Raw genomic sequence first — 22,661 nt, forward strand, 5'->3', positions numbered from 1 at the left:
CTGCAAGACAAACATAGTTTCCTATGTGCACACAAATGAACACAGATGTACTGCATTTCTAGTTGGGAACAAAGTGTCTTCTCTCTGCATCTGCCTTCATAAAAGAGAAACTGATATAACACCAAAATTCTGTGATATTGGGAAATTTATTTCATGTTTCCACATAAAACCCACTTCTGCCTCTGCTTTAGAAAATGTTCAGAATGTTGTCAGATACACTACTTAAAGTTTCAAAACTGTTAACTTACATGAGGATGAGTTTTTTATTGTTGCAAAAAAATAACATTAAATTTACCACCTTAATCATTTCTAAGTGTACAGTTTAGTAGTGTTAAGCATATCTGCATCATTGTGCAACATATCTCTATAAACTTTTTCTTCTGAAAAACTGAAGCTGTATGTCCATAAAACATTAATTCCTTCCCACCTTTTAAGACTTGGTAACTATCTTTCACTTTTTGCTTTTACGTCCTTAACAACTGTAGATACAAATCATATAGTATTTGTTTATTTCATTTAGCACAATGTCTTCAATATTCATTGATGTTGCAGTATGTAGCAGGATCTCCTTTTTTAAGGCTTCATAATATTCCACTTTGGGTATATATATATACCACATTTTCTTTAACCATTCATCTGTCAGTAGACATTTGGTTGCAATCACTTCTTGACTATCGTGAATAGTGCTTCAATGAACATGGGTGTCAAATGTTTCTTTCAGATCCAGTTTTGAATTCTGCTCATTGTTGGATTATACGGTAATACTATTTTTAATTTGTTAAGGAACCTCCATACAATAAAGATGGCTGATTTTAAATTCAGTGATAGACAATTATTACTACCTTTAAAATTGCCTTCTATTTTTCTCATTCAATTTCAATATTAGTAATAGTATCTCCTTTTTGCCTTAGCTACAAGAAAGTTCTGAACCGAATTCAAGTCTTGATCATACAAACTATGCTAATCCTCATAATCTACATACATGTGTTATTCTAGGTTTTATTCAGGCTCTTTTGGTTACAAGAAACTCAAGCCACTAAGAAGAGAGAGTTTACTGTAAAGAGGCAGAGGCCCTAATAAGAAAGCGACTGGCTAATGAAGCTGTACTTGACTCCTCTCTCTTGTGGGCTCAGGGCTCTTTCCCGGTATCTCTGTTTTTTCTCTAAGTGAAATCTGTTGTCTGTTCTTAACTAGTTCTTTTCTTACAACTCAGCTTCTATTCTCTAGTAAATTGGTCTTGCATGTGACCAACGCAGTCCCTCCAGCTTCTCTCTATAATGTGACTTTTAAGTTTCACCTGGCTGTGTTCTTTTTCTCCTCCCAGTTTAAATTCAAGGTAGGGATCTGACCATTTTTTCTCACTAAGATCCTAGCCAGTGCACACAAGACCCTTAGCCAGTCTTTATGCCAAGAGCACACTTCCAGTTTAACCAATTAATACTAAAAGAAAATAGTCATAAAAATGAATTACAACCACCTCCATCTTTCCATCAAGGGTAGTTCTTTCACCACAGAGCGAGCTACGTATAGAAAGACATCTGTATAACATATCTGGTTCATCAGTATGATCGGAACAGTAATACACACACATTAATATTCCTAATCCCCCCGATTTAGAGCTTAACTTCACATTTTAGTGAACACACAAAAATATTATTTCTGGTCTTGACTCCAATTTTTATTCTCACCTTTATTTTACTATGTATATTCTTGCAAGAAGCTACCATGAAAACTTTTTTGAAATCAGATGGAACATAATAAACAGAAAACCCACAATGACAAAATAAACTTAACCTTACATTTTGCAGATGGTGAAATTATTTTGAAGGCCATTTTTATACTGAAGTGTATGGTTTTTTAAATTACTGGGAAATTTAGAATTTAAAAAGAAATTCCAAGAAAGTAATGGCTAAATATTTACTGCCTAAACATTTACTTGGGAGAAAAATCTTCATTTCCTAACCCTTTTCTACATGTGAGAAGAAGAAGGCCTATTCTTCCCATGGTCTCTAGCTGTTCTTTCATATCAATGAAAAGGGGAGGTCAGCAGTCCATGGGGTAAGGAATGAGGGAGTTTCTGTCTTACACAGGGTTGTTACTTTGTCTTTTTCTACCAGTATGTTTTGAGCTTCCTTTCAATATGTGTTAATTTTCCTTTCTACACAAGTTCAAAAACAATTCCAATCCTATGAAGACCTTCCAAAGATGCTCATGTTCTTACTGGTGGCCGTCTCCACACTTCCACATTGACCTGGAATTTGTACCTCTTGGTCGTTTTGTTTAATTCAGCCGTTCTCAATCTTTCTGCTCTCTGGATTCCTTTACTCTTAAAAAGTATTGAGGCACCTAAAGAGTTTTTATTTATATGAGTAACATCTATGCATATTTGTCATAACAGAAATCAAAACTGAAACACTATTAAAGTATTAATTCATTGAAATAACAATGAATGTATTATGCTAATGCAAACAGCATTCTTTATTTTATAAATACAGAGAGGCATTATTTTTCAATTTTGCAAAATCTTATCAATGTCTAGATCAGTATAAAACAACTGAATCTTCACATCAATTTCTACATTCAATCTTTGTTAGAAAAGGAGAGTAAAAAATTGCAAATAATATTTTAGTATTATTGTACTAAAGTATTATTATACTAAAATAGTTCTCCATGGCTTGAGAATAGGGGTTCAGGGATTGACCGGACTTTTGGCTTCGATTAATCATCATTTCAGATTCTGCCAATTTGCCTGGAGTGCACAAAAAAATTTCTTGTTTATTTTATAAATCATGAAAAAAGGCTTTGCTGGCTACCAAACAATAGAATATTCTCTCCACCCAGGAACTGGGAGGGTCAATGTATTTTCCCTTCTCTCAAATGCCCTATGACCCTAATTTTTTCTGACCACATGGACTTTAAGAAATGGAAGCAGAAGGGATCTGCTTTCACTACAAACCCCCATTTTCAGCTGTAAACTTGGTAAGAAACCCTTAGTTATGTATCTAAGAGAACAGACTTGTGTCACAATACAAGGAACATCTGAAATGAGAAATGATAACTGTGTTTGTGTAACAACTGCAGTGGTTTCACCTCTCCGGATTCAAATTATCATGAACAAAGAAACAAATTCAGTTTTACAAATTCTTTCTATAAACTCTTGTTCAGATTTAAGTTTACACATAGAACACATAAAGGGAAATTCTGGGTCTTTCCACACATAAGCCACAGGTTTGGCTGCACCCCCTCTCTAGATTTACTTGTTGTGATCTTTCTTCACATCAATGGTCACGTTTTACTGAACACAAGTAACCAGAAGCAGTTGGTTTTTCAATAATAGTTTTCCCAGGAGGACAGAAAGGATAGAGTAAAAGAAAAGAGATGCACATGTTTGAAAACCACAACTTCCAAGACTACCTCTGGCAAATTTCAGAATCTTAGGGACAAACTGGAAGTTATTCAATGAATGGGGAATATCCTGTTCAAGGCTATTTTGAAGCCAGTACATTAACGTATTATACAAAGTCACTAAAGTATTCTGAGCCTCTACTACCCTTCAAGGATGGTGAAAAAGACCATGTATTTTACAAAACATCTATAACACAAGAAAAATTCTGCTGTAACAGTAAACAACAAATTAGACAAAATATCAGTTTACATACAGTCTAGTTGCGAATAATACGTAATCTTTAAACAATAACAACAAAAAAGAGTTCCAAACTTTTGACAAAATATCCTAAATATCAAAGCTGCCTGCTGAAATTGAAAATTACTTATAGTGTGATGTCATGAAATTTAGTCTGACAGCCAAGGGTGGTGACTGTTGTTCTTATTTATGAAAACAGCTGGTGAAATAAGTTTGGAACTTTGGTTTGGTTTTGGATTTCCTGAAACTTTAGATTTTGTAAGGGGTGTCAGAGAACGCCTACCACAATGGCTCATTCTTTAGAGAATCTTAAGTTAAGAGACACTAAAGTCTAGTCCAAGGTCACTGTCTTGTTTGGTTGCACAGTCTAGGCTTAAACCGTGGGTATCTCTTTTTTATCTACTAATGGTTTGAGACATAAAAACTTCAGAGTCTCTTCAAAAGGCTAGTGAAACTCTAGCAAATGTCTCCTTAAATTTCTATGACTAAAGAAAAATATTAGAATGCCAATTCTGAAATCACTTGCTCTTTAGAAAACCTAGATGACAGTCCATTGCAATAAATACATAAGAAAGATAAACACAAGTATCACTAATGGTTCTGCCATTACCCCTTGAAGGATAGGGCCTCCAAGATGTTCAAACAACCTTCTTAATCATGCCACTTTGGCATGTGGATTATTTTGAGCTAAGGTCTATCAAGACCCTGTAATCTCAAGAAAAACTTTTACCAATCCCTTAACTAACTAAAAGAACGAAAACTGGGGACAGTACCCAGAAATCGCCTTTCTATCAGGAAAATCTGTCTGTATGGCAGAGCAAACATGGAATTACAGAAAATGTGGTCTTCCATTTCTCCAAAGAGGAAATGCAAATGGCCAACAGGCGTATGAAAAAATGTTCAACATCCCTTATCATCAGGGAAATGCAAATCAAAACCACATTGAGATACCACTTTTCACCAGTAAGAATGGCACATATCAAAAAAAACAAGCAACAACAAATGTTGGCGAGGATGTGGTGAAAAAGGAACTCTCCTACATTGCTGGTGGGAGTGCAAACTGGTCCAACCACTATGGAGAGCTGTCTGGAGGTTCCTCAGTCTACTGAAAATGGAGCTACCATACAACCCAGCAATTCCACTGCTAGGGATCTACCCAAATGACACAAAAACATTGATTCAAAAGAACACCTGTACACCTATGTTTATTGCAGCACCATTTACAATAGGTAAAACCTGGAAACAACCCAAATGCCCAAAAATAGATTGACTGGATCAAGAAGATGTGGCACAATAAAGAAGAAGATATATACACAATGGAATATTATTCAGCAATCAAAAAAATAAACTCATGCCATTTGTAGCAACGTGGATGGAACTAGAAGGACTTATGCTCAGTGAAATAAGCCAGAAGGAAAAAGAAAAGTATTGGATGGTTTCACTTACAGTAGGAATATAGGGGAACCAAATAAGACATCAGTGTAAAAAAAATAATATTACAAAACACAATAAAGCAAAAAAGGACAATTATAAATCAGAGACATACTACAGGGGAGGAGGAGGGAGAGGGATCAGAGGGAAGGAGGGAGGAGCACAGGGGACTGAGGTGATGGTGCACAGGTGCGTTGGAGAAGGAAACTATGGGGACTATACCTGAGGGGGTGGGGGGAAGCAAATATTGTTTAAAAATGAACAATGAGGTTAAAAAATTAATTTATAAAAAAGAAAAGGTGGTCTTCATACTGAGTCATCATCTTCATGTCAGCTCCCCCCTTCTCTTTGTGAAGCTTGAGGCCCCTATCCCATTCCTTAGCTGATGAGAAATAACCTCATTTTGCCCAATTAACTTCAGAATGTGCATCCATGTTGATTCCCCTATATGGATGTTAATTAAATTTTTGAAAGCTTTACCAACCTGAGAAAAACCCAGTGGGGTAGGGGAACATTTCCTTTCTACCCCTACATCCAGTTACCCAAGTCTAACACCAGAAAGCAGGAACAACTGATAAACCAGGAACACTGGCTAGTCAGGACAGTTGCTATCTGACCAATCAGGAGAGCAGCAGATGATATATACTAGATGAATGAGCTCAGCCTGCCACTGGCCCTTTTGCTCCACTCAATTTCTCCTACACAATTAGTCATTAAGTCCTAACCATCCTTCTTGAGGCCATGTCCCCTCTGGTTGCATTTCCAACCAAACCACGTTTGTCCTTACAGTCACCTGCCCGTTCCCACTACTGGGCCTTTGCATTAGGTCCTCCGTTCTCAGGAAACTGTTCCCTTTCCCCAATCCCCACAATTTTTCAAACTTATCCTTCAAGGCAAGGCTGAAATGTTCTGTCATTCCTATGATCACTTTGGGCAGAATGGATCTTTCCTTTGTTGAAATTCAAGAGACTCATAAATTTTTATGCTATGCATTTTATGAATTAGACTAGAACTATTTATGATCAGATGTTTTTCCTTATAGATTTAAGTTGAAAGAAATGGAGTTTCTGTTAACACTCATTTCCCAGATATCAGGGTGGCTCACTACCCAAAACTTCAACTCATCAGCTCAGATAACACCTACTCTATTACTCAATGAGGCCTAACATATGGAATCTTCTAAAAATTGCAATCTGTCCACTTATCCCATCTTCAAATTAGAATCCTCATTATTCCGCTCTATTTCCCCCCACAGCACCTATTATCTTCTAACATGTATAAATTATTATATTTCTCATTTACTAAATAAAACATAGACATGAAGAATGGCTGCGGTGGGGGGAAGGTTGGATGGGCAAAGAATATATTCTGTGCAGAGTCCAGAGGGACCGATGTGGCATTTCTATGTCAATCACCTTTGAAAACCACCCTCCCAGAGTATCTTGACAACAGTCATGAAACATAACCCCCAAAGAGCCATCTGGTATTTATTCTTGTGCTATAAAGTTTAAGAACTCACTAGAGGCAGAATGTGAAGGAAACAGTTATTCTTTATTACCCCTATAGCTGGATTGCTGTCACCTGGTATTATAAAAGCTACTCTTTGATCTGAGACATTCTTGCAAACAGACTCCAAGATTACGTTAATAGAGAGAGGAAAGTCATTAGGTACCCCGCACCTCCCTGGTCCGGACCTGGGGGTTCATTGCTGGGCTTCAATACCAGGCCTGTGTTTCTTTGTTTTTCTATAATTGGGTGCTACAGTGACTCAGGGTGGTGGTGACCCAGAGATGTTTATGTTGGCAAAGCAGGTGCTCCTCCCTGTCTATGTACTGCTCTTCCTGCACTACACCTTGTATGTGGGCTCCACAATCCACTGTTTTGCCTCATTACACATAGGGGGAAACTTTTCTCTCAGTTACTAGCAAATGTTACATTTTTATAAATACATTCTCAGTATAGGAAGAAAACTATCAGTATTAGGTCCTTAGGCTCACTGAAGCAAAACAGGATTGCAAAAAGACTACTACCCATTCTGGCAAAAAGAACTGCACAAAATCATCTCCGACCAAAGAATGTTCTTGGCACTTGCATTCACTACTGATTTGCCAACTTTTTAGATGCAGATACTGAAAAAATTGACAGTTATATGCAGTTACATGAAGCAACATCAAGCCCTCTCGAAGTACAAAGCTTAGAATGCACCATGATGTCTGACAAGTGGGAGTTTGCTGAAGCACTGTTATCTCTGAGCTGACCAAGAGGAAGCTTTTCAAAAGCTTTTCTTTCTAGCAGTAGTAGCCTGGCTATATACTTACCTTGGGTATTATTGAAGTGCTTTATTCACAGGTAGCTTGTCTGTCCTATAGAATGTGACCTGACCACTAGGTTCAGTCTCTTAAAGGCTCATCATAACCCACAGCAATACACAACTCATCTATTAATAAAAATACCTGCTTACATCAAAATCCTTTTAGCAATGGCCAGATGTGTGGAATAACACAAACTTCCAATTTATTAGTGACTATCCTAGGGCAATTCTTTGCAATTGTCCAGAGAACTTTTAGGTACTACTATTGACATATGACCTAACCAATATTTAACTTAATCTAGGCTAAGACAGCATTAGATGTAGAAAAATAAGTCTACAATCTTATCTCCTTAAGGGGAATCTTGAATCATCCTCAAAGTTTAATACTGAAGTCACTGTATTGCACATTTACAAAATTGTTTCCTAATCAACTGTCGGAAAAATGTTAGGAAAATTACTGCAGCTTTGTCATCAGCAGTTCTACTGATTCGAATAGTATACTCCCAAATTCACGTTACTTCGAATTTTTATTTTATTTTGGGGTCTTGTTTAAAAAAAAAAACTTCAATGATGATACACTTATCTTGGCAAGATCTTAATAAAAACTTTAATGCCCTAGCAATTTTATGAAGGAAATATTATTTATTTATAAAGATGACTATATATGCATCTCTATACTTATCCTCCAGCCATTATTCTGTAGGGTTGGTAAAAATTAGTTTAATGGAAATTCTTTAATTTCTGTGTTGACATTTCTTTCCCCATTATGCCCTTTGAAAGTCTACCTGTGGAGGTGGTGATGTAGGGGTTGGGGGTGCGGAGGAGTCTTCCCTGTTGCTTACACAATGGGAACTAATTATCCTGAGTCAGGTCTTTCACAATTTACTCCTAACAACTCTCTATACTTTATACCCTATTAATCCACTTCTCAAACTGGTTCATTTCCTGCCAAACGTTTCTTGCTCTTTTCTTACCTCCATTGGTTTTCTATTATTTACCACTTATTTTGACTGAAATACCCTATCTTTCTATCTTTAACTAATCAGGTTCTAGCACTTTTTCTAACTCCAGCTCACAGCCAGACTCCATGCAGCTGTCGGAAACCATTCTCTCCTACTCTCTTCTCACCTGATTGCTTTGCCAACATCACAATGGTGTACTGCTACTTTTGCCCTTACTATTTTTTGTACTTTGAGTTACTTATTTTATAACCTGTCTTAATTTTTCTCCAAATGAATGAAAAATTATTTTTTTTTATTTTAAAGATTTTATTTATTTAACAAGAACCGGGGTACAGGTGAGAGGTGCGGGAGGGTGAGAGGATTCACCAGAGACAGAGCGCGGAACAGAACAGGCAGACTGACCAAATACACAGCTGAGGGGAGCAGCGGGCAGACAGGGAGAGTTCTGCCACGCCATATGGGACCCTCGCAGGCCGGACGGGATTGAACCAGCGCTGCAGAGGCTGTGGACAGCTTCACAGCGCGATGCTCAACCGCCTGCACCACCAGGGCGGCCCTGAATGAAAAATTCTTTGAGAGCATGAGTCACATGTTAGAATTGAACATAATCTTTTGCACAGTTGATATGTAATATGTGTTGTTTGGCTACAATAGAACATTTTAAAGTCGTAATTCAATATAAACAGTTTGTACAACCTGACTTCTTTCAATATTAAAACAGAAGATATTTCTGAAAATTCAGAATGAATTAAATTATTGACAACTTTTCCTCTACAGAAGGTAACCCATTGCAAAAAATATTTGAATAGCAATAGAACTGACAAATATACTATCTTGGGATTTAAGCAGATATTTATTAAAACCAATTGTATTAAATAATAATAGTGTTTTTACTTCAGTCAACTTATTTAACAAAATTTTCATTGAGCCCCTAATTTGTACAAGGGACCACACTAAGACCCCCTGGATGAGGAGATGAATAAAAGCCTGGCCAAGGCTTCAACACTCGACACTTTAATGGAGAAAATAGACTTTGAAACTTCTCATGAAAGTTAACTAAGAACACAATATAGCTAGCCCACTAGGTATTGTGGCTGACTAATTTCAACTGGTAGAGCTTGGGAACTACCTGTGTCCACATCTCCTCCCTCCAAAAAGGGAGGAGATAACATTTTAAACAAGGCCTTGAGAGATAATTGGGACCCTGGAGACAAGATGGCAAAGGGAATTCTGAATTATAAGATCAGAAGTGACAGATAAGATATGAAAACATACTTTACCCCATGTTAGCTTCTCTCAGCAGGTGACCTAATTTGCTACTTTATGGGAAAAGTAAAAAAGCCAATCCTCTCCTACTTCTCAAAACTTGCCTGTCTTTCCCTCCTACCTCAAAAGTCCTCCATTCTTTCCCAAAGTTAAAGTCTCTAAACTGTTTCTGGACCCTCTCACTGGTCTAACATTGAACACCTGGTTTGTTCCAGCACTTACCCTCTCTCTCCTTTTTCTGTGGCCCAGTTTTTGAAAGAATGGTCTATCTACTGCATTTCTAATTTACTACTCAGTTATATAGGTGAATTGCCTCTTTCATTCTGTAAAATAAACTGAAACAAAGATTCACTTTTTGATTTTGTCCTTTCTTTACGTCAAAATAAATTAACCAATATGTGTTTTTAAATTTATTTGCTATATTCAGGGAAGAGAGAATATATAGACTCTGAACAGGATTTCTCATGTCCAGAATGTAAACTATTAAATAGTTGAGGCTGTATAAGTACATTCAATCAAGAGCTGTTATTGTAGCAATCGATGAGAATTCTGGACTTTAGACAAGCTGTTCTCTCAATGTAGCTTCCCCTAACTCAGAAATCTATGTAATTCTTCAGATGACAATAGGTAAGGTACACAATTCATTATCTTTTTTTTTATAGATTTATTTATTTATACATACGAGAACCGGGGTACAGGCCAGAGCTGTGGGGGGGTGAGAAGATTCACCAGAGACAGAGCGGGGAACAGAACAGGCAGACTGAGTGAAATACACTGCTGAGGGGAGTAGCGGGCGAGTCAGGAGAGGTCTGCTGCGCCATGTGGGTAGCTCGCTGGCCGAGGATTGAACTCGTGTTGCAGCAGCCACGGACAGCTTCACAGACTGCGTGTCAACCCCTTGTGCCACCAGGGAGGTCCCCCCAATTCAATATCTTAAGCCACATAAAAGAGGTACGTTTAAGGTAATTAAAAAAGTAGGTTCTTAATCTTTTTTAGAAGATCCTATGAAGGTAAGTTTTGCTAACTCAACTTTGTACAGACATGCCTAGAAGCATCTCAGTCCAGTTCCTGACTTATGCTCCAGCTCATTGACAGTTTCATTTACTAAGGAATAATTGCTAAGATGGTTTCGCCTCTTGTGTACAATAAATAGCCAGAACTCTCCATAACTTACTTTGCTCACCTTTCCTGTTTTCAGACTCAAATTTATGAGCACCCATTAACCACCTTCACTAATTTCAAAAGTGTGGAGAATCATCCATTTATATACAAATAAGTCTTTTCCAGGAGAGTGTTATATCAATACATTCTATTCTATGAATTCTTGGCTCCAGTCATCTTTTCAGATTTCCTTTGTAATGAATACTTCAGTTCAAACAAACCAATTTCTCCCTTTATCTTTTAAAATAAATTTATCTCCCCACACCCTTTTTAAAAATGGTTCTCTTTAAAGCAGCCAAAGATCTGTATCATGAACTTCTCTTGTCTTCCTAAGGAACAGCTTAGAGATCTACTATATGCAATGGATACTACAAAAACTCCATAAATATTTTTGTCAATAGACTAGTTTGTATTTAACAATATTGTTAACATTTCCATAAAGATCATCAAACAAATGTTTTGACTAAAGAGCAAATGGAAAATTTCAGGCCTACTTCTTAACATTTTTAGGGGTTAACCAAATGCCCAAAAATAGATGACTGGATCAAGAAGATGTGGTATATATACACAATGGAATATTATTCAGCAATCACAAAAGATAAACTCATGCCATTCGCAGCAACGTGGATGGAGTTGGAAGGAATTATGCTCAGTGAAATAAGCCAGAAGGAAAAAGAAAAATATCGGATGGTTTCACCTATAACAGGAATATAGGGGAACAAAATAAGACATCAGTGTAAAAAAAATAGTAACAGTACAAAACACAACAGAGCAAAAACGGACAATGACAAATCAGAAACATACTGCAGGGGAGGAGGAGGGAGAGGGATCAGAGGGAGGGAGGGAGGAGCACAGGAGACTGGGTGCGTTGGTGAAGGAAATTCTATGGGGGCTACACCTGAGGAGGCGGGGGAAAGCAAATATTGTTTAAAAATGAACAATGATATAAAAAAAAGAATAAAACAGGAAGAACTAAAAAAAATTGTAGGTATAAAGATTACAATTAGAGACACACATTCTATATGTCTAGATATTTTAAAGTTATACATACTGTTAAACATTAAATAAAATGTAGCCTTTTCCCCCAGTCTTACCAGATATACCTTCAACTATCTGGCAGTATCACTACAAATTTTCAATTTTAGTCTCCTTGACGTTCCATACCATAGTGTATTAGTGTAGGGGGGCCCAACTCACACCTTCTTCTTCCCATTTGCAAATCAACACCTTGAGAGGCTTTGTGCATATGGATAGACTTCCTACACACCTCAAACCACTGTCCCTTAGTTACCTTTCAGACCTAAAGGTACATTTACTGCTGGTTTTATCTCTTCATATCTCTTCAGAACAGATCCAGGGAAAAGGCTTATGCAGGCCCTGGAAGCAGGCTTTATGTTCTCTGGGGACAGGAAATAGGAGTCGGGTACCCAGAGCATGGGCTTAGGAGGAAATAAGGGATTACCCTGGGCACATCCTGGTTCCCCCCCACCACACACACACACTAATCACCCTGTGAGGAGGGGTGGCCAGAGTAGCAACTCGCAGGTCCCAAAGCAGTATTAAAGGCAATAGCAAATAATTTACTGAAATGGAGAATTTACCAGATCATGTTACTAGTTAATTTACTAGTTGAAACTATAGCAAGTACGAAAAAAGGTAATTAAGTAGGTAGATAAAATCTGAAATTCCAATCTCTACTTCAGTTTCCTCAAGATCTATAATCCCAAGGTCTAGTATGTATCTGGATCTACCCTACAAACTAAATCTAGATTCTAAGCCTTCCTTATAAATTCACACAAATGTAGAGAATTCTATTCATGTGCCTGAATGAGTAGAAGAGACAACAAGGGAAAGAAAGTGGGGAAGTAGAACACCTAGTAACAAAGACAAGACCAGACTTGCAGCTCTAAGACACTTCTTCCCTGCGTTCTGCCACATGTGTGGGGAAGCATATGACACCATGATTAACCATATGATCAAAATCACCAGTATGGCAGCTTGCTCTCACCACCACACAGACTCACTCACTGGCTTCATATGTTCCTATTCTAGTCACTGTGTGCCCGTGGTCAAGCTAAATTTTGTCAGCATTTAAGACTGATAACTGCTCTCTACATCTCATTATAATTTCCTGCACTGTAATTTCCACTTTATTTAACAAGAGAATTCATTTGTCAATTTGAAAAAAAAAAAAAAACTAATAAATATTCTCATTACAAGACACATATACATATATATATATATATATATATATACACTTCACAAGAAGGAAGTATTTCAACTGGAAATCTTATTTATGTGTACTTACTGAGATTGTACCATTGTCTAGACCTATGGACAGTCTTCTTGTTTCCGGGTTAAAAGACATGCATGAACATGGAGCTGAAAGAAATGAACATGTTGATGAAATTAACAAAACCATGACTCTCATCTTAGGAGTGACTAACTAGCTAAAAGTGTGTGGCTATTTATTTCTCGAAAAACAGTTCATTTAACTCCCACTCACCAAAAAATAAAAACAGTAATTTTACAACCAACCCCTAGTTTTTAAGTTATCCTTTAATGAATACAACAAGACATTCTCACACTGGACAAGTTCCAAGCGACTTGGTCTCAGCTATTGTGTCAGTATTATATCTAAATTTGCTTGACTAGATTAACAGTATTTTCTGTTGTGTAATCCTATCTCTAATCTGTCTTTTCTACTCAAATCCCATCTTAACTAGAAATAATCTATCCTTTCTGGAGTGAGAAATAAAAGATTTTATTATTCCCACCTCTCCTCAGCCTCCCCTCCCCAACCTCCCCACTCCCAAAACTATTACAGAAATATGTGTTTTGATTCAGAATTGACTTGGGGCATGTGGACTATTACTTATTAACATAAGTCTCTTACTCTCAGCATTCAAGGGGTACACTAGAGGTTACTAATGGGAGAAAAGGCTGAGGGTATATCTCAATTTAAAAGAGAACCGACTCAATGAGGGCCAGGCTCCATAGGAGAGATATCAAATGAGTCATGAGTCAGTTCACCTAATCTTGAACAGGGCCTCTCTGTTCTGAGCACACTGACTACCTGAGTACACCTGAGCCTAAGTAAATTAAGCATACTTGGAAGCAACAAGAGCTTATTAAACAGCATCCAGGTCCCTGACATCTCTATGTACATTTGCTTCCAAGAATGGAGGCTTTTTGACAATATACCCTATATTGAAATAGTTGTTTGAAAGAGTCCAGTGCAATTTTTAAAAGTCTCTGCCTCTTCACAGTAGCTCTGTATGTCATGAACTACTATTCATCATAATCAAATCAACATTAAGTATTTCTACCTCTACCTTTCATTTATGACTAGATATCTTGCACAAGGTCATACAGGAAAAGAGGTGGAGAAGGCTTAAAGGCATAATTTAAACACACAAACCGATTTTCAAACGCCCAACTTGGTTTATCTTTAAACTATAAAAGAAAATTCAAGTTCTACTGACAGAGCCACTTCATAAACATATTATATAGTAATTTTTTTAATTCTATTTAAAAGGCCCTGAACAAAAAACAACCTTCTAAACAGCATAAAGTTTGACTTTTTTCCTAATTTCAATAATTATATATAGAGAAAAAAGAAATACAAAAAAAATTTCCCTCCAAACTTTTATCAGTACAATACCTGTTGTTTTAGCCTCAAAATTAAATTCTATATCAAAAGTACACTGCTAAAAAAAGGCAATCAAATGATCTTTAATGTACTGCCCTAAGAAAGCTAGTCTTAATCCTCTTGGCCAATAAATGATGTTGACACAATTTCTATGCAAGTGCTAAGATGCCAGATTTCATAATTCCATAACAAATGTACAGAATTAAAATCTAATTTAATTGATGTCACTTGAAAAAGCAAAATGATTACAATCATAGAAAGTACATAAACACATAAAATTATACAAAGAAAAAAACTAAACAGAGTTGTGTTCAAGTAATAAGATTATTTCTGTAACATTGTCTTTGATCTTTATTTTGATATTCTTGTTTAATATTTTATTTTATTATTTTTTTTTAAAGAGGCATGTATTTATTTATTTATTTGTACATGCACTGGGTACAGTCAGAAGCGTGGGAGTGTGAGAGAATTCACCAGAGCCAGAGCAGGGAGCAAAGCAGGCAGAAGGACCGAAGTACACTGCTGAGGGGAGCAGCGGGCGGCAGGAGAGGTCTGGCGCCATGTGGGACCCTCCTCTGGTGGCCGGGGAGCAGCCGGGGATCGAACCGGCGCTGCAGAGGCCGCGGGCAGCTTCGCAACCCAGTGCTCAACCGCTGCGCCACCGGGGAGGCCCTCTTGTTTAATATTTTAAAATATCAAGTGCTTTTTAAAGATATAAGCATGAGCATAGAAAGCAAAATTTGATTGCACACCAAAAAGTTACAGAATAGCCAGAATCATCTAATCATTTAGCTGCCTGCTGATCATATAAAAATATTATCTATGTGATTTCCTCCAAAATTCATTTCTGCTTATGTTACAGAGTTAGAAAACCACCAATCTTTTTTTTTAATACTGCATAGGCTACCACTAAATCCACATCACTATTTCTGTATCACTTGGTTTTTTCAACAAAAATTTAAAATGTTTACTTTGTTCCAAGCATGTGATTCTTTCTCTCCAGGAAGAATTATAGCTGTCGTCAAGCAATTTACAGATTGTGACACCAAGAATATATAGGAATTGTAAGACTCATCCCAGTGTCACCCTTTTATTTCAAATTTTTGTTTAAAAAGAAGCATCACCAGAATTCAAAAGGAAAAGACCCTCCGGTTAAGCCACCATAAATATCGAAGATTTTGACAGAAATCCTGTTGTTAAAGAAAACAATATTTGAACCCAAGATGGTTCTACACAAGGCAACAGCAAAGCTCAAGAGCTATAACTCAAAAGTCCCCAAAAGCACAACTTGCCTTTCTAAAGCTAAAATACCAGGCAAAACTGAGTTTGTATATATGTGCATAGGCTTTGGTAGATGAGTTTTAAAATGATTATTCCACAGAAACAGGCACCAGGTTGGTTACCCAGAGGCTCTGGGTGGCAATGAGGGAGGGAACAGATTGAATAGAACCCGATCCCATATTGGTTGTCATAGCACATGTCTTTCCTTCTGGGGGTTGGAGTAGATAAATTCATACAGAAATCTAATATAACTCACCAGAAATCAACAACAAAAAAGTAACCTCTGAAAGTCCATACAAAATGGACTCCTGTCCATGGAAGAAAATAACAAAGGGCAAAGCTGTCTGGAGAAATAAGAAGAGACATAAAGTATTTATAGCCAAACAGTCTATAAATTAATTATAGCCAAACAGTAAAGGAATCCTTTGGCAGGAAGAATAAGGAAGAGACACACAATGATTGTAGTTAGACTGCAAAAAAGGTGATGTTTTGTTAATAAGAATGCAAAACTAGTAATCCATAAGTCCAAAAACACTGGTCTCTCTGATAGCTGAAAGTTTAGTTAAGTAAGAGCTGCCTAAGAGACTGTTCCATCCTCCCACATTAAAAGTGTATTCTCCAAAGGCTAAGTGAAATGGTTGACTATAAAATCACAATTCAGTTCCCCTCTACTGGCTTCCTCTAATAAAACTGCATCCCTAAAGTCTAGATGAAACAAATACAGCATGCTACAAAACCTGAAGATATATTTATTCCCCTCACCTTGAACTGCTTCCCTATGAGTAAGAATAATTCCCCTGCAGCATTGTGGGGTGACCCCCACTTGACAAGGCCTCTCTCATACATTATGCAATGCATAGTTTGTCTAAAACTTTTCCTACACAAACCCAGGAAAAGAACTTCAAGGCCTTGCCACAAGTCACAATCTTATTGATATTCTATGCTAGTTTCCTATTCCCATCCCCTAGCAGTGTTTTCATTAAAATCTAGGAAAAAATCAACCAGTGTCTCAGTAAAATAGTACAAGAACTCATTTTCCACACTATCTGATTAAGATTTACCATCTCTCTTTTCTGTTTCACACTGATGACAGTCAAAGAAAATGTATATGGCAAACTTTCAGGAAGTAAGTAATGAAAGGTACAAATAAGATAAAATAGAAATTTGTGCAGATCTGTGGGGATGGGAGATAATATTTTCTGTTAGTATCAAAACTTTAAAATTTGATGGCCTGTCGAATCTTATCTTTAAAATTAAACATTTTCATAATACTAAATTTTTAAAATGAAATCTTTGTAGATTAAGGCAGGTATTAAGTTTAAAATTTAGGAAAAACTAAAATGAAGAGAAGGTTCCGTCTGGGTGATTATATTAATAACCATATAATTTGAAGGGGAAAAGAAACCCAAGACATATGAGCCCCAGACAGCGGAAACTCATGAGACCAACATCAACCTCAACTGAATTAAGTGGATTAGAGAAAAATTCCTGTTTTTCTAATACTTTTACCCCACAGGTTGCCTAATTTATATGCATATCTTGCTTTAAAATATATATACATATGGCATATATATAATTGAAGAAACATTCTCAAAAAACATTTAATTGGGGAAGTTTCCTGATTCCTATTCTTTATATATCTATAATTCTTTCATGTTATGACTAATTTTTTTTCTGTCCTTTCCTGATCAGTTGAACTTTGGTTAAATAAATACAAGTTTCATTGAAGATTACGCGGTAGATTAAATCACACTGACTGCTTTACAATGTGAAGTCATTGTTTGGCAGGAGACAGGCATCTTCAATGGATGTTCTGGTGGGAACTTTAAACAATGGTACTTCCCTGAATAAAAGTTCAGGTATTAAAGGCGTTCTGATGAAGTTTATTATTTTTTTACAAGCTAAAGCTTATACATGATAAATTTTATTTTAATGAATTATTCTTGTAGTTTAATTATATTAAATTTGGGAATTATTTACCTAATATTTTCTGATCATAAATAATATCCTTAAGTATTAATTTTCTCTATTATGCTCAAGAAGTCTTTTTTCCCCCAGCTTAATTTGCCTCCTTTTAATTAATTAATTAATTGATTGATTGATTTTATATATTTTTCACATCATTTTTCATTTTTGCACAATGTATGCATTTTCATCTTGGTTATATTCCCCATACAATTCCCACCCCCCTTATTTTGACCCTAATCCCTCCTCCTCTTCCTGCCCCCAGTGTGTCTCTGGTCCCCATGAAGTTTAAATGCCCTTTTCCTAAGATAAGAGGACCTAGAAGAGAGCCTTCAAGAAACACCCCACCATCACAAAGCAAAGAATTAACATGCAGTATGATTTCATTCAGTCCTGTTTATCACAAGATAAGAGGATTTACAATATCCAACACATGCTTTATTTCATGAAGAACAGTGTAGGACCTCAATTGCCTAGTGTCAAAAAAAATTCAATTCAATTAAATATTTTTGTGCACTCAACTAAAATTAGCCATTCGTTTCTTTGGATTAATGTGAACACTATCAGCAAAATTATGGTGAGTTACTGGTATTGGCACATTTTCTCCTGGACAGATTTTATAAACTATAAGTTTAAGATTGAAGTACAGTAAACTTTAAAATATTCTGTCATATGAAACTCAAAGGAGTATGATCAATAGATGCTGTAATTGCTTAGATTGGTTAATGATGTTATCTTTGGTTTGGATAATTTATGTTTTACTTCATTGCCACTAAAAATCAAAATTTCCTTGGGCACCTTTTCTTCTTGTTAAATATAAAAACAAAAGATCAATGATCAGAATATATATTATATTATATTTGAAAATAGTAAAAAGTAAAAACAATTAAGTTGTTTTTAGACATAGTTCCATAATATAATAACCTATATCAAAATGAAACCAACAAAGGAGCAATATACTTCACAACTAAGAACCACGGGGTTATTTGAAAAAAGATGCAAATTAAAATAATAGGATGAAGATTTCCCAGTCATACACATATCCCCCAGCCTGCCAAGAAACTCCCTCTGATGAGTGAAAGATGCTGTCCAAATCACCAAAACAATAACTATTAAAATAAAATAAAGATAAGCCCCTGCTTGGCTGATTATATTAATGATCATTACACATTATTTTGTATCTTTTTATCATGAATCTAACCACAGGAACTTGCCTCCAAACTCCAGTAAACCCAGCATATGAGATGGGACCGCAAATTAAGCAACTCCATCCACAGTCTGAAATTATGGAAAATTCTCCTTTGACCTCACCAATGGGAAAACTGATGTTTGCAATTTACGTACAAAATAACTCATTTCATTCCCAGATATAAAGCATATGAACATATTAATCATTTCAATTTGCTAAATCCTCGACATCAAATTTTCTGACTCCAGCCCCAGCCAGTGGGAAAAGGAAACCAGTCCTACCACAACCAATTAGTCAGTCTTTCCTAATCCCCCTGAGTTAAAATCATCAAGGACAGTGTTGGGAAAAGAAAATGTCAGGCTTTTCTGCCCTCCCGCCATCAGGATAGATGATGGATCCTTGAGGTCCTGAATGCATGTCTGATGGCGGGCACCTGGATAGGGTGTGGGCATAGGTAGATGGGATTCACCTGGGCTGAGACTGGGCTTTTAAGGGCGGCGTCACGGGGACGCCAGCAGAAGCAGAGAAAGAAGCTGAAAGAGAAGCCAAGAGCAGAGAAGCAGAGAGAACGCTGGAGAGCCCAGAAAGAGTAAGACTTGCTGGGGTCTGGGAGGCCTGTCAGCCTCCCAGCCCCCCAGCACCCCTGCCTGCCTTGTACCTGGTAAATCCCAATAAAAGACCTACAAAAAGCACTAAATACTGACTACTCCTTTACCCGGTCTGCTGGATCCTAGAAAACCTGCACTGTGTCCATTCCTGCCCTACAGACAGTATTTATTGTTCAACACCAAGAACCTGAAAATACTTTACAAATACTTATTTGACATATCTTATAACCAAAATATTTTTGCAAATTTGAGAACACAGAAAATAGTTTGTTAGGTTTCATAGCAGAGAAAATGTAAAGGACTCGCCTAAAGTGACTGAGCAAATTGGCAACCACGAACTCAAAAAGTCCAGTTTCCAACCCAAGTACAGTTCTAACCTATGAACAATTTTGAATGCTCTAACTTTCACACATATTTTGGAGTAAATTTAACGTAAACAATAAGACTATGTTCAAATATCTTTCTATTGGTCTTAACTAAATATTTATTTAATGCATTCTTTATCTCATTTCACAAAGAATTTGAAATGGCTTAGAAACAGATACAATAAAACAGAAACAATAGAAGCAAGCAAAAAATCATTTTTAAGGAAATGTGTGTGTGAACAGGAAAAAATTAAAATCTGCTGGGAAACATAAAGTGTTCCCTGATTTACATTATCCTGAGGACCAGGTACTGGGTTCTTACAGTTGTTCTTCCCATTTTTTTTTATCTTGTGATAAAGAAAATTAGATTTGAACAGCCACTGGAGTAAGTGGGAAAGACTGCAAGGGCCCACCTGACTGGGTATTCCAGCTCAGTTGAGGGGACCAGTTCTGGGCCCGTAATCTCTGTGGACTGCTCCAGAGTGCTTGCACACCATTTAGGAAATTCTGCTTTAAAACAAAGGGTTTCTGAAGGCCTATCTAAAAAATAGTCATCGTCGCCCTGGCCCCTCACTCCCAAGTGCTTCCCATCTAGGGACTCTAAATACTGTGTAGAAAATTTCTTCAAAAACACCAGTAGTTCACATACATTAGTATGAGCTCAGGGCACAAAGAAAGAAAGGTTTCTGCAGGAATAACACAAAATGGGAAAACTTAATATACATAAATGTTGGACCGCTGTCCACCATAAATACTTTCTGTCAACCAGGTTTTTGATAAAAACTGAGCAGCAGACAGTTAAAAATTATGTTTTTCAATGAGTTTAGAGTTCTCAAACTTTAAAAGTTAGCCAAGCAGATAGTAAGGTGGCCATTATGTGTGTGGAAACTGAGGGGGCTCAACCACCGCTTCAGACTTGGCAAATGCCGTATCACTAGTCAGGCCAAGGCAGAGAACTGGAAACACCACAAGGCATTTTATTGCTATGTCAGGAGTGCCTATTTATTTTTAATTACCTTTGAAAAAAATGCCTTCTGTTTTGCTTTGGGGATAAAGTCATAAACACATAGGAGCCAAAATAAATTCCACCTGCCTGCCCTGGCAACAACAAAACCCACAGAGATTTCTACTTGTCCAACATGCCGTCAATCCTCAGGATCTGGCCCTCTCAACCTCCTATTCACGACATCTTTGGCAGCCAGGCTGCTTTACCTATTCTCTACAACCAGGGGAACAGCTGACCTAATAACCACACTTTATAATAGAGGAAGAAAAATCTCAAACACCTGCCACCCTGGCTCTTGCTTCAGATTGCTCTCTGCCATTCCTTTGTCTGCCTCTGCGAACAGCAATCCTAGTTGGTAAAGTGAATCTAAAGTAACTCAACCATGAAAACAGGGGTGCTTGTGCTTCACATGTTATTTTCCCCTGTAGTGTGATGTAAATGTGGTGGATGAAAGGTATCCCGTTCTCGTTCTCAGGAAGCCTGGAACAAATAATCACTTTTATGGCTATAGATGAAACTCTAACTCTACCCTAGTGGAGACACTCTCCCCAAGCCTCTTTCCAAGCTCAGGCAGAGGTCCCTGTTAGGTAGTTTGTAACTTGATCTTGTCACAGGCAATAGCAGCTACTATGTGAGATATATCAAGGGGACAGCATTTTTGAATGAAAATTTGATTAAGGAAATGTTCTCATTTCTCACTCATCCATACAAATCAGCGTATAGGAAACTACAAAACAAGTCATCATCGGTCACCCTAAATTCTCCAGACACAGCAAAGTTTAAAATGGACTTTCAAGTCCCATACCTTAATACTGACCACACATAATGGTGTGTCCTTATTAAGGTCTGCCTTCCCCACCAGCTGTACAAACTACAAAGATAGCATATTTAAGCACCATAGCCTTATGTACACTGAAGTATAGAATGATAGCATGATAGTGCTGAGACATAAGCCCTGCACCACTAGGGAGGCCCAGTACATTGCAGTACACAGTACAAAAGAAACACTTAAAACTTGTTGAGTGAACTATCCAAAGAAATTACCAGGATATTTCTTTCTACTTTTCTTCTTTATTTGCCCTCACTTTCCCAGATTCTCTTCAGTTCACCACCATGATGGCACCAAAGGTAGATGGTTCAGTATTTTCACTTTAAAGATCACACGATGGGGCCTCCCTGGTGGCGCAGGTGGTTGAGCTCAGCGCTGTGAAGCTGCCCGTGGCTCTGCAGAGCGGGTTCGATTCACGGCCGGCCAGGGAGATTCCCACATGGCACAGCAGACCTCTCCTGTCTCGCCCACTGCTCCCCTCAGCAGTGTATTTCGGTCAGTCTGCCTGTTCTGCTCCCCGCAATGTCTCTGGTGAATCCTCTCACCCTCCCGCACATCTGGCCTGTACCCCAGCTCTTGTGTGCATGAATAAATAAATCTTAAAAAAAAATCACACGATGCAGGAGATATGGAACAGAGGAATTAGGAGGCGGGAGGTGGACAACCAGGACTAGGCTGAGTCCGAGACCTGCAGCCGCAAGCACCAGAGCCCACCGGCATGCATGCAAACCCCAATGGCATATCCTGTAAAAGAAGGGACAATGTCTTGAACTCAAAGGCAGAAGTAGAATCAGGCTTTTGGGGATTAGAAGGATGAGGAGGAAAAGTTTTCTTCAGGCATCAGGCTTTCCTCTCTCTCCCTAAGTGATCCTTCCATTCTGGTTTTCACTTCCCTTCAAGCAGATCAGTTTTCACTGTTTCTTTATGTATACGAATGTCTCACAATTCTAGGGTTTACTAGGTCTAGGTGTGCTAGGCTGAGAACACCATTT

General features: G+C 37.5%; 1 protein-coding gene across 2 annotated transcripts in view; it reads right to left on the minus strand.

Moving 5' to 3' along the window:
• Positions 1-22,661, minus strand: part of WDFY2 (WD repeat and FYVE domain containing 2) — a 189,071-nt gene that overhangs the window by 52,033 nt on the left and 114,377 nt on the right. For both annotated transcript variants that reach the window (XM_054701680.1, XM_037527261.2), the window contains exon 3: positions 13,083-13,156. In XM_054701680.1, the coding sequence (XP_054557655.1) occupies positions 13,083-13,156 (74 nt within the window). The remainder of the gene's footprint in view (positions 1-13,082; positions 13,157-22,661) is intronic.

This window comes from Talpa occidentalis, unplaced genomic scaffold (assembly GCF_014898055.3).
Source record: "Talpa occidentalis isolate TD23 unplaced genomic scaffold, MPIMG_talOcc4v2.1 talOcc4.5, whole genome shotgun sequence".
Lineage (NCBI taxonomy): Eukaryota > Metazoa > Chordata > Mammalia > Eulipotyphla > Talpidae > Talpa > Talpa occidentalis.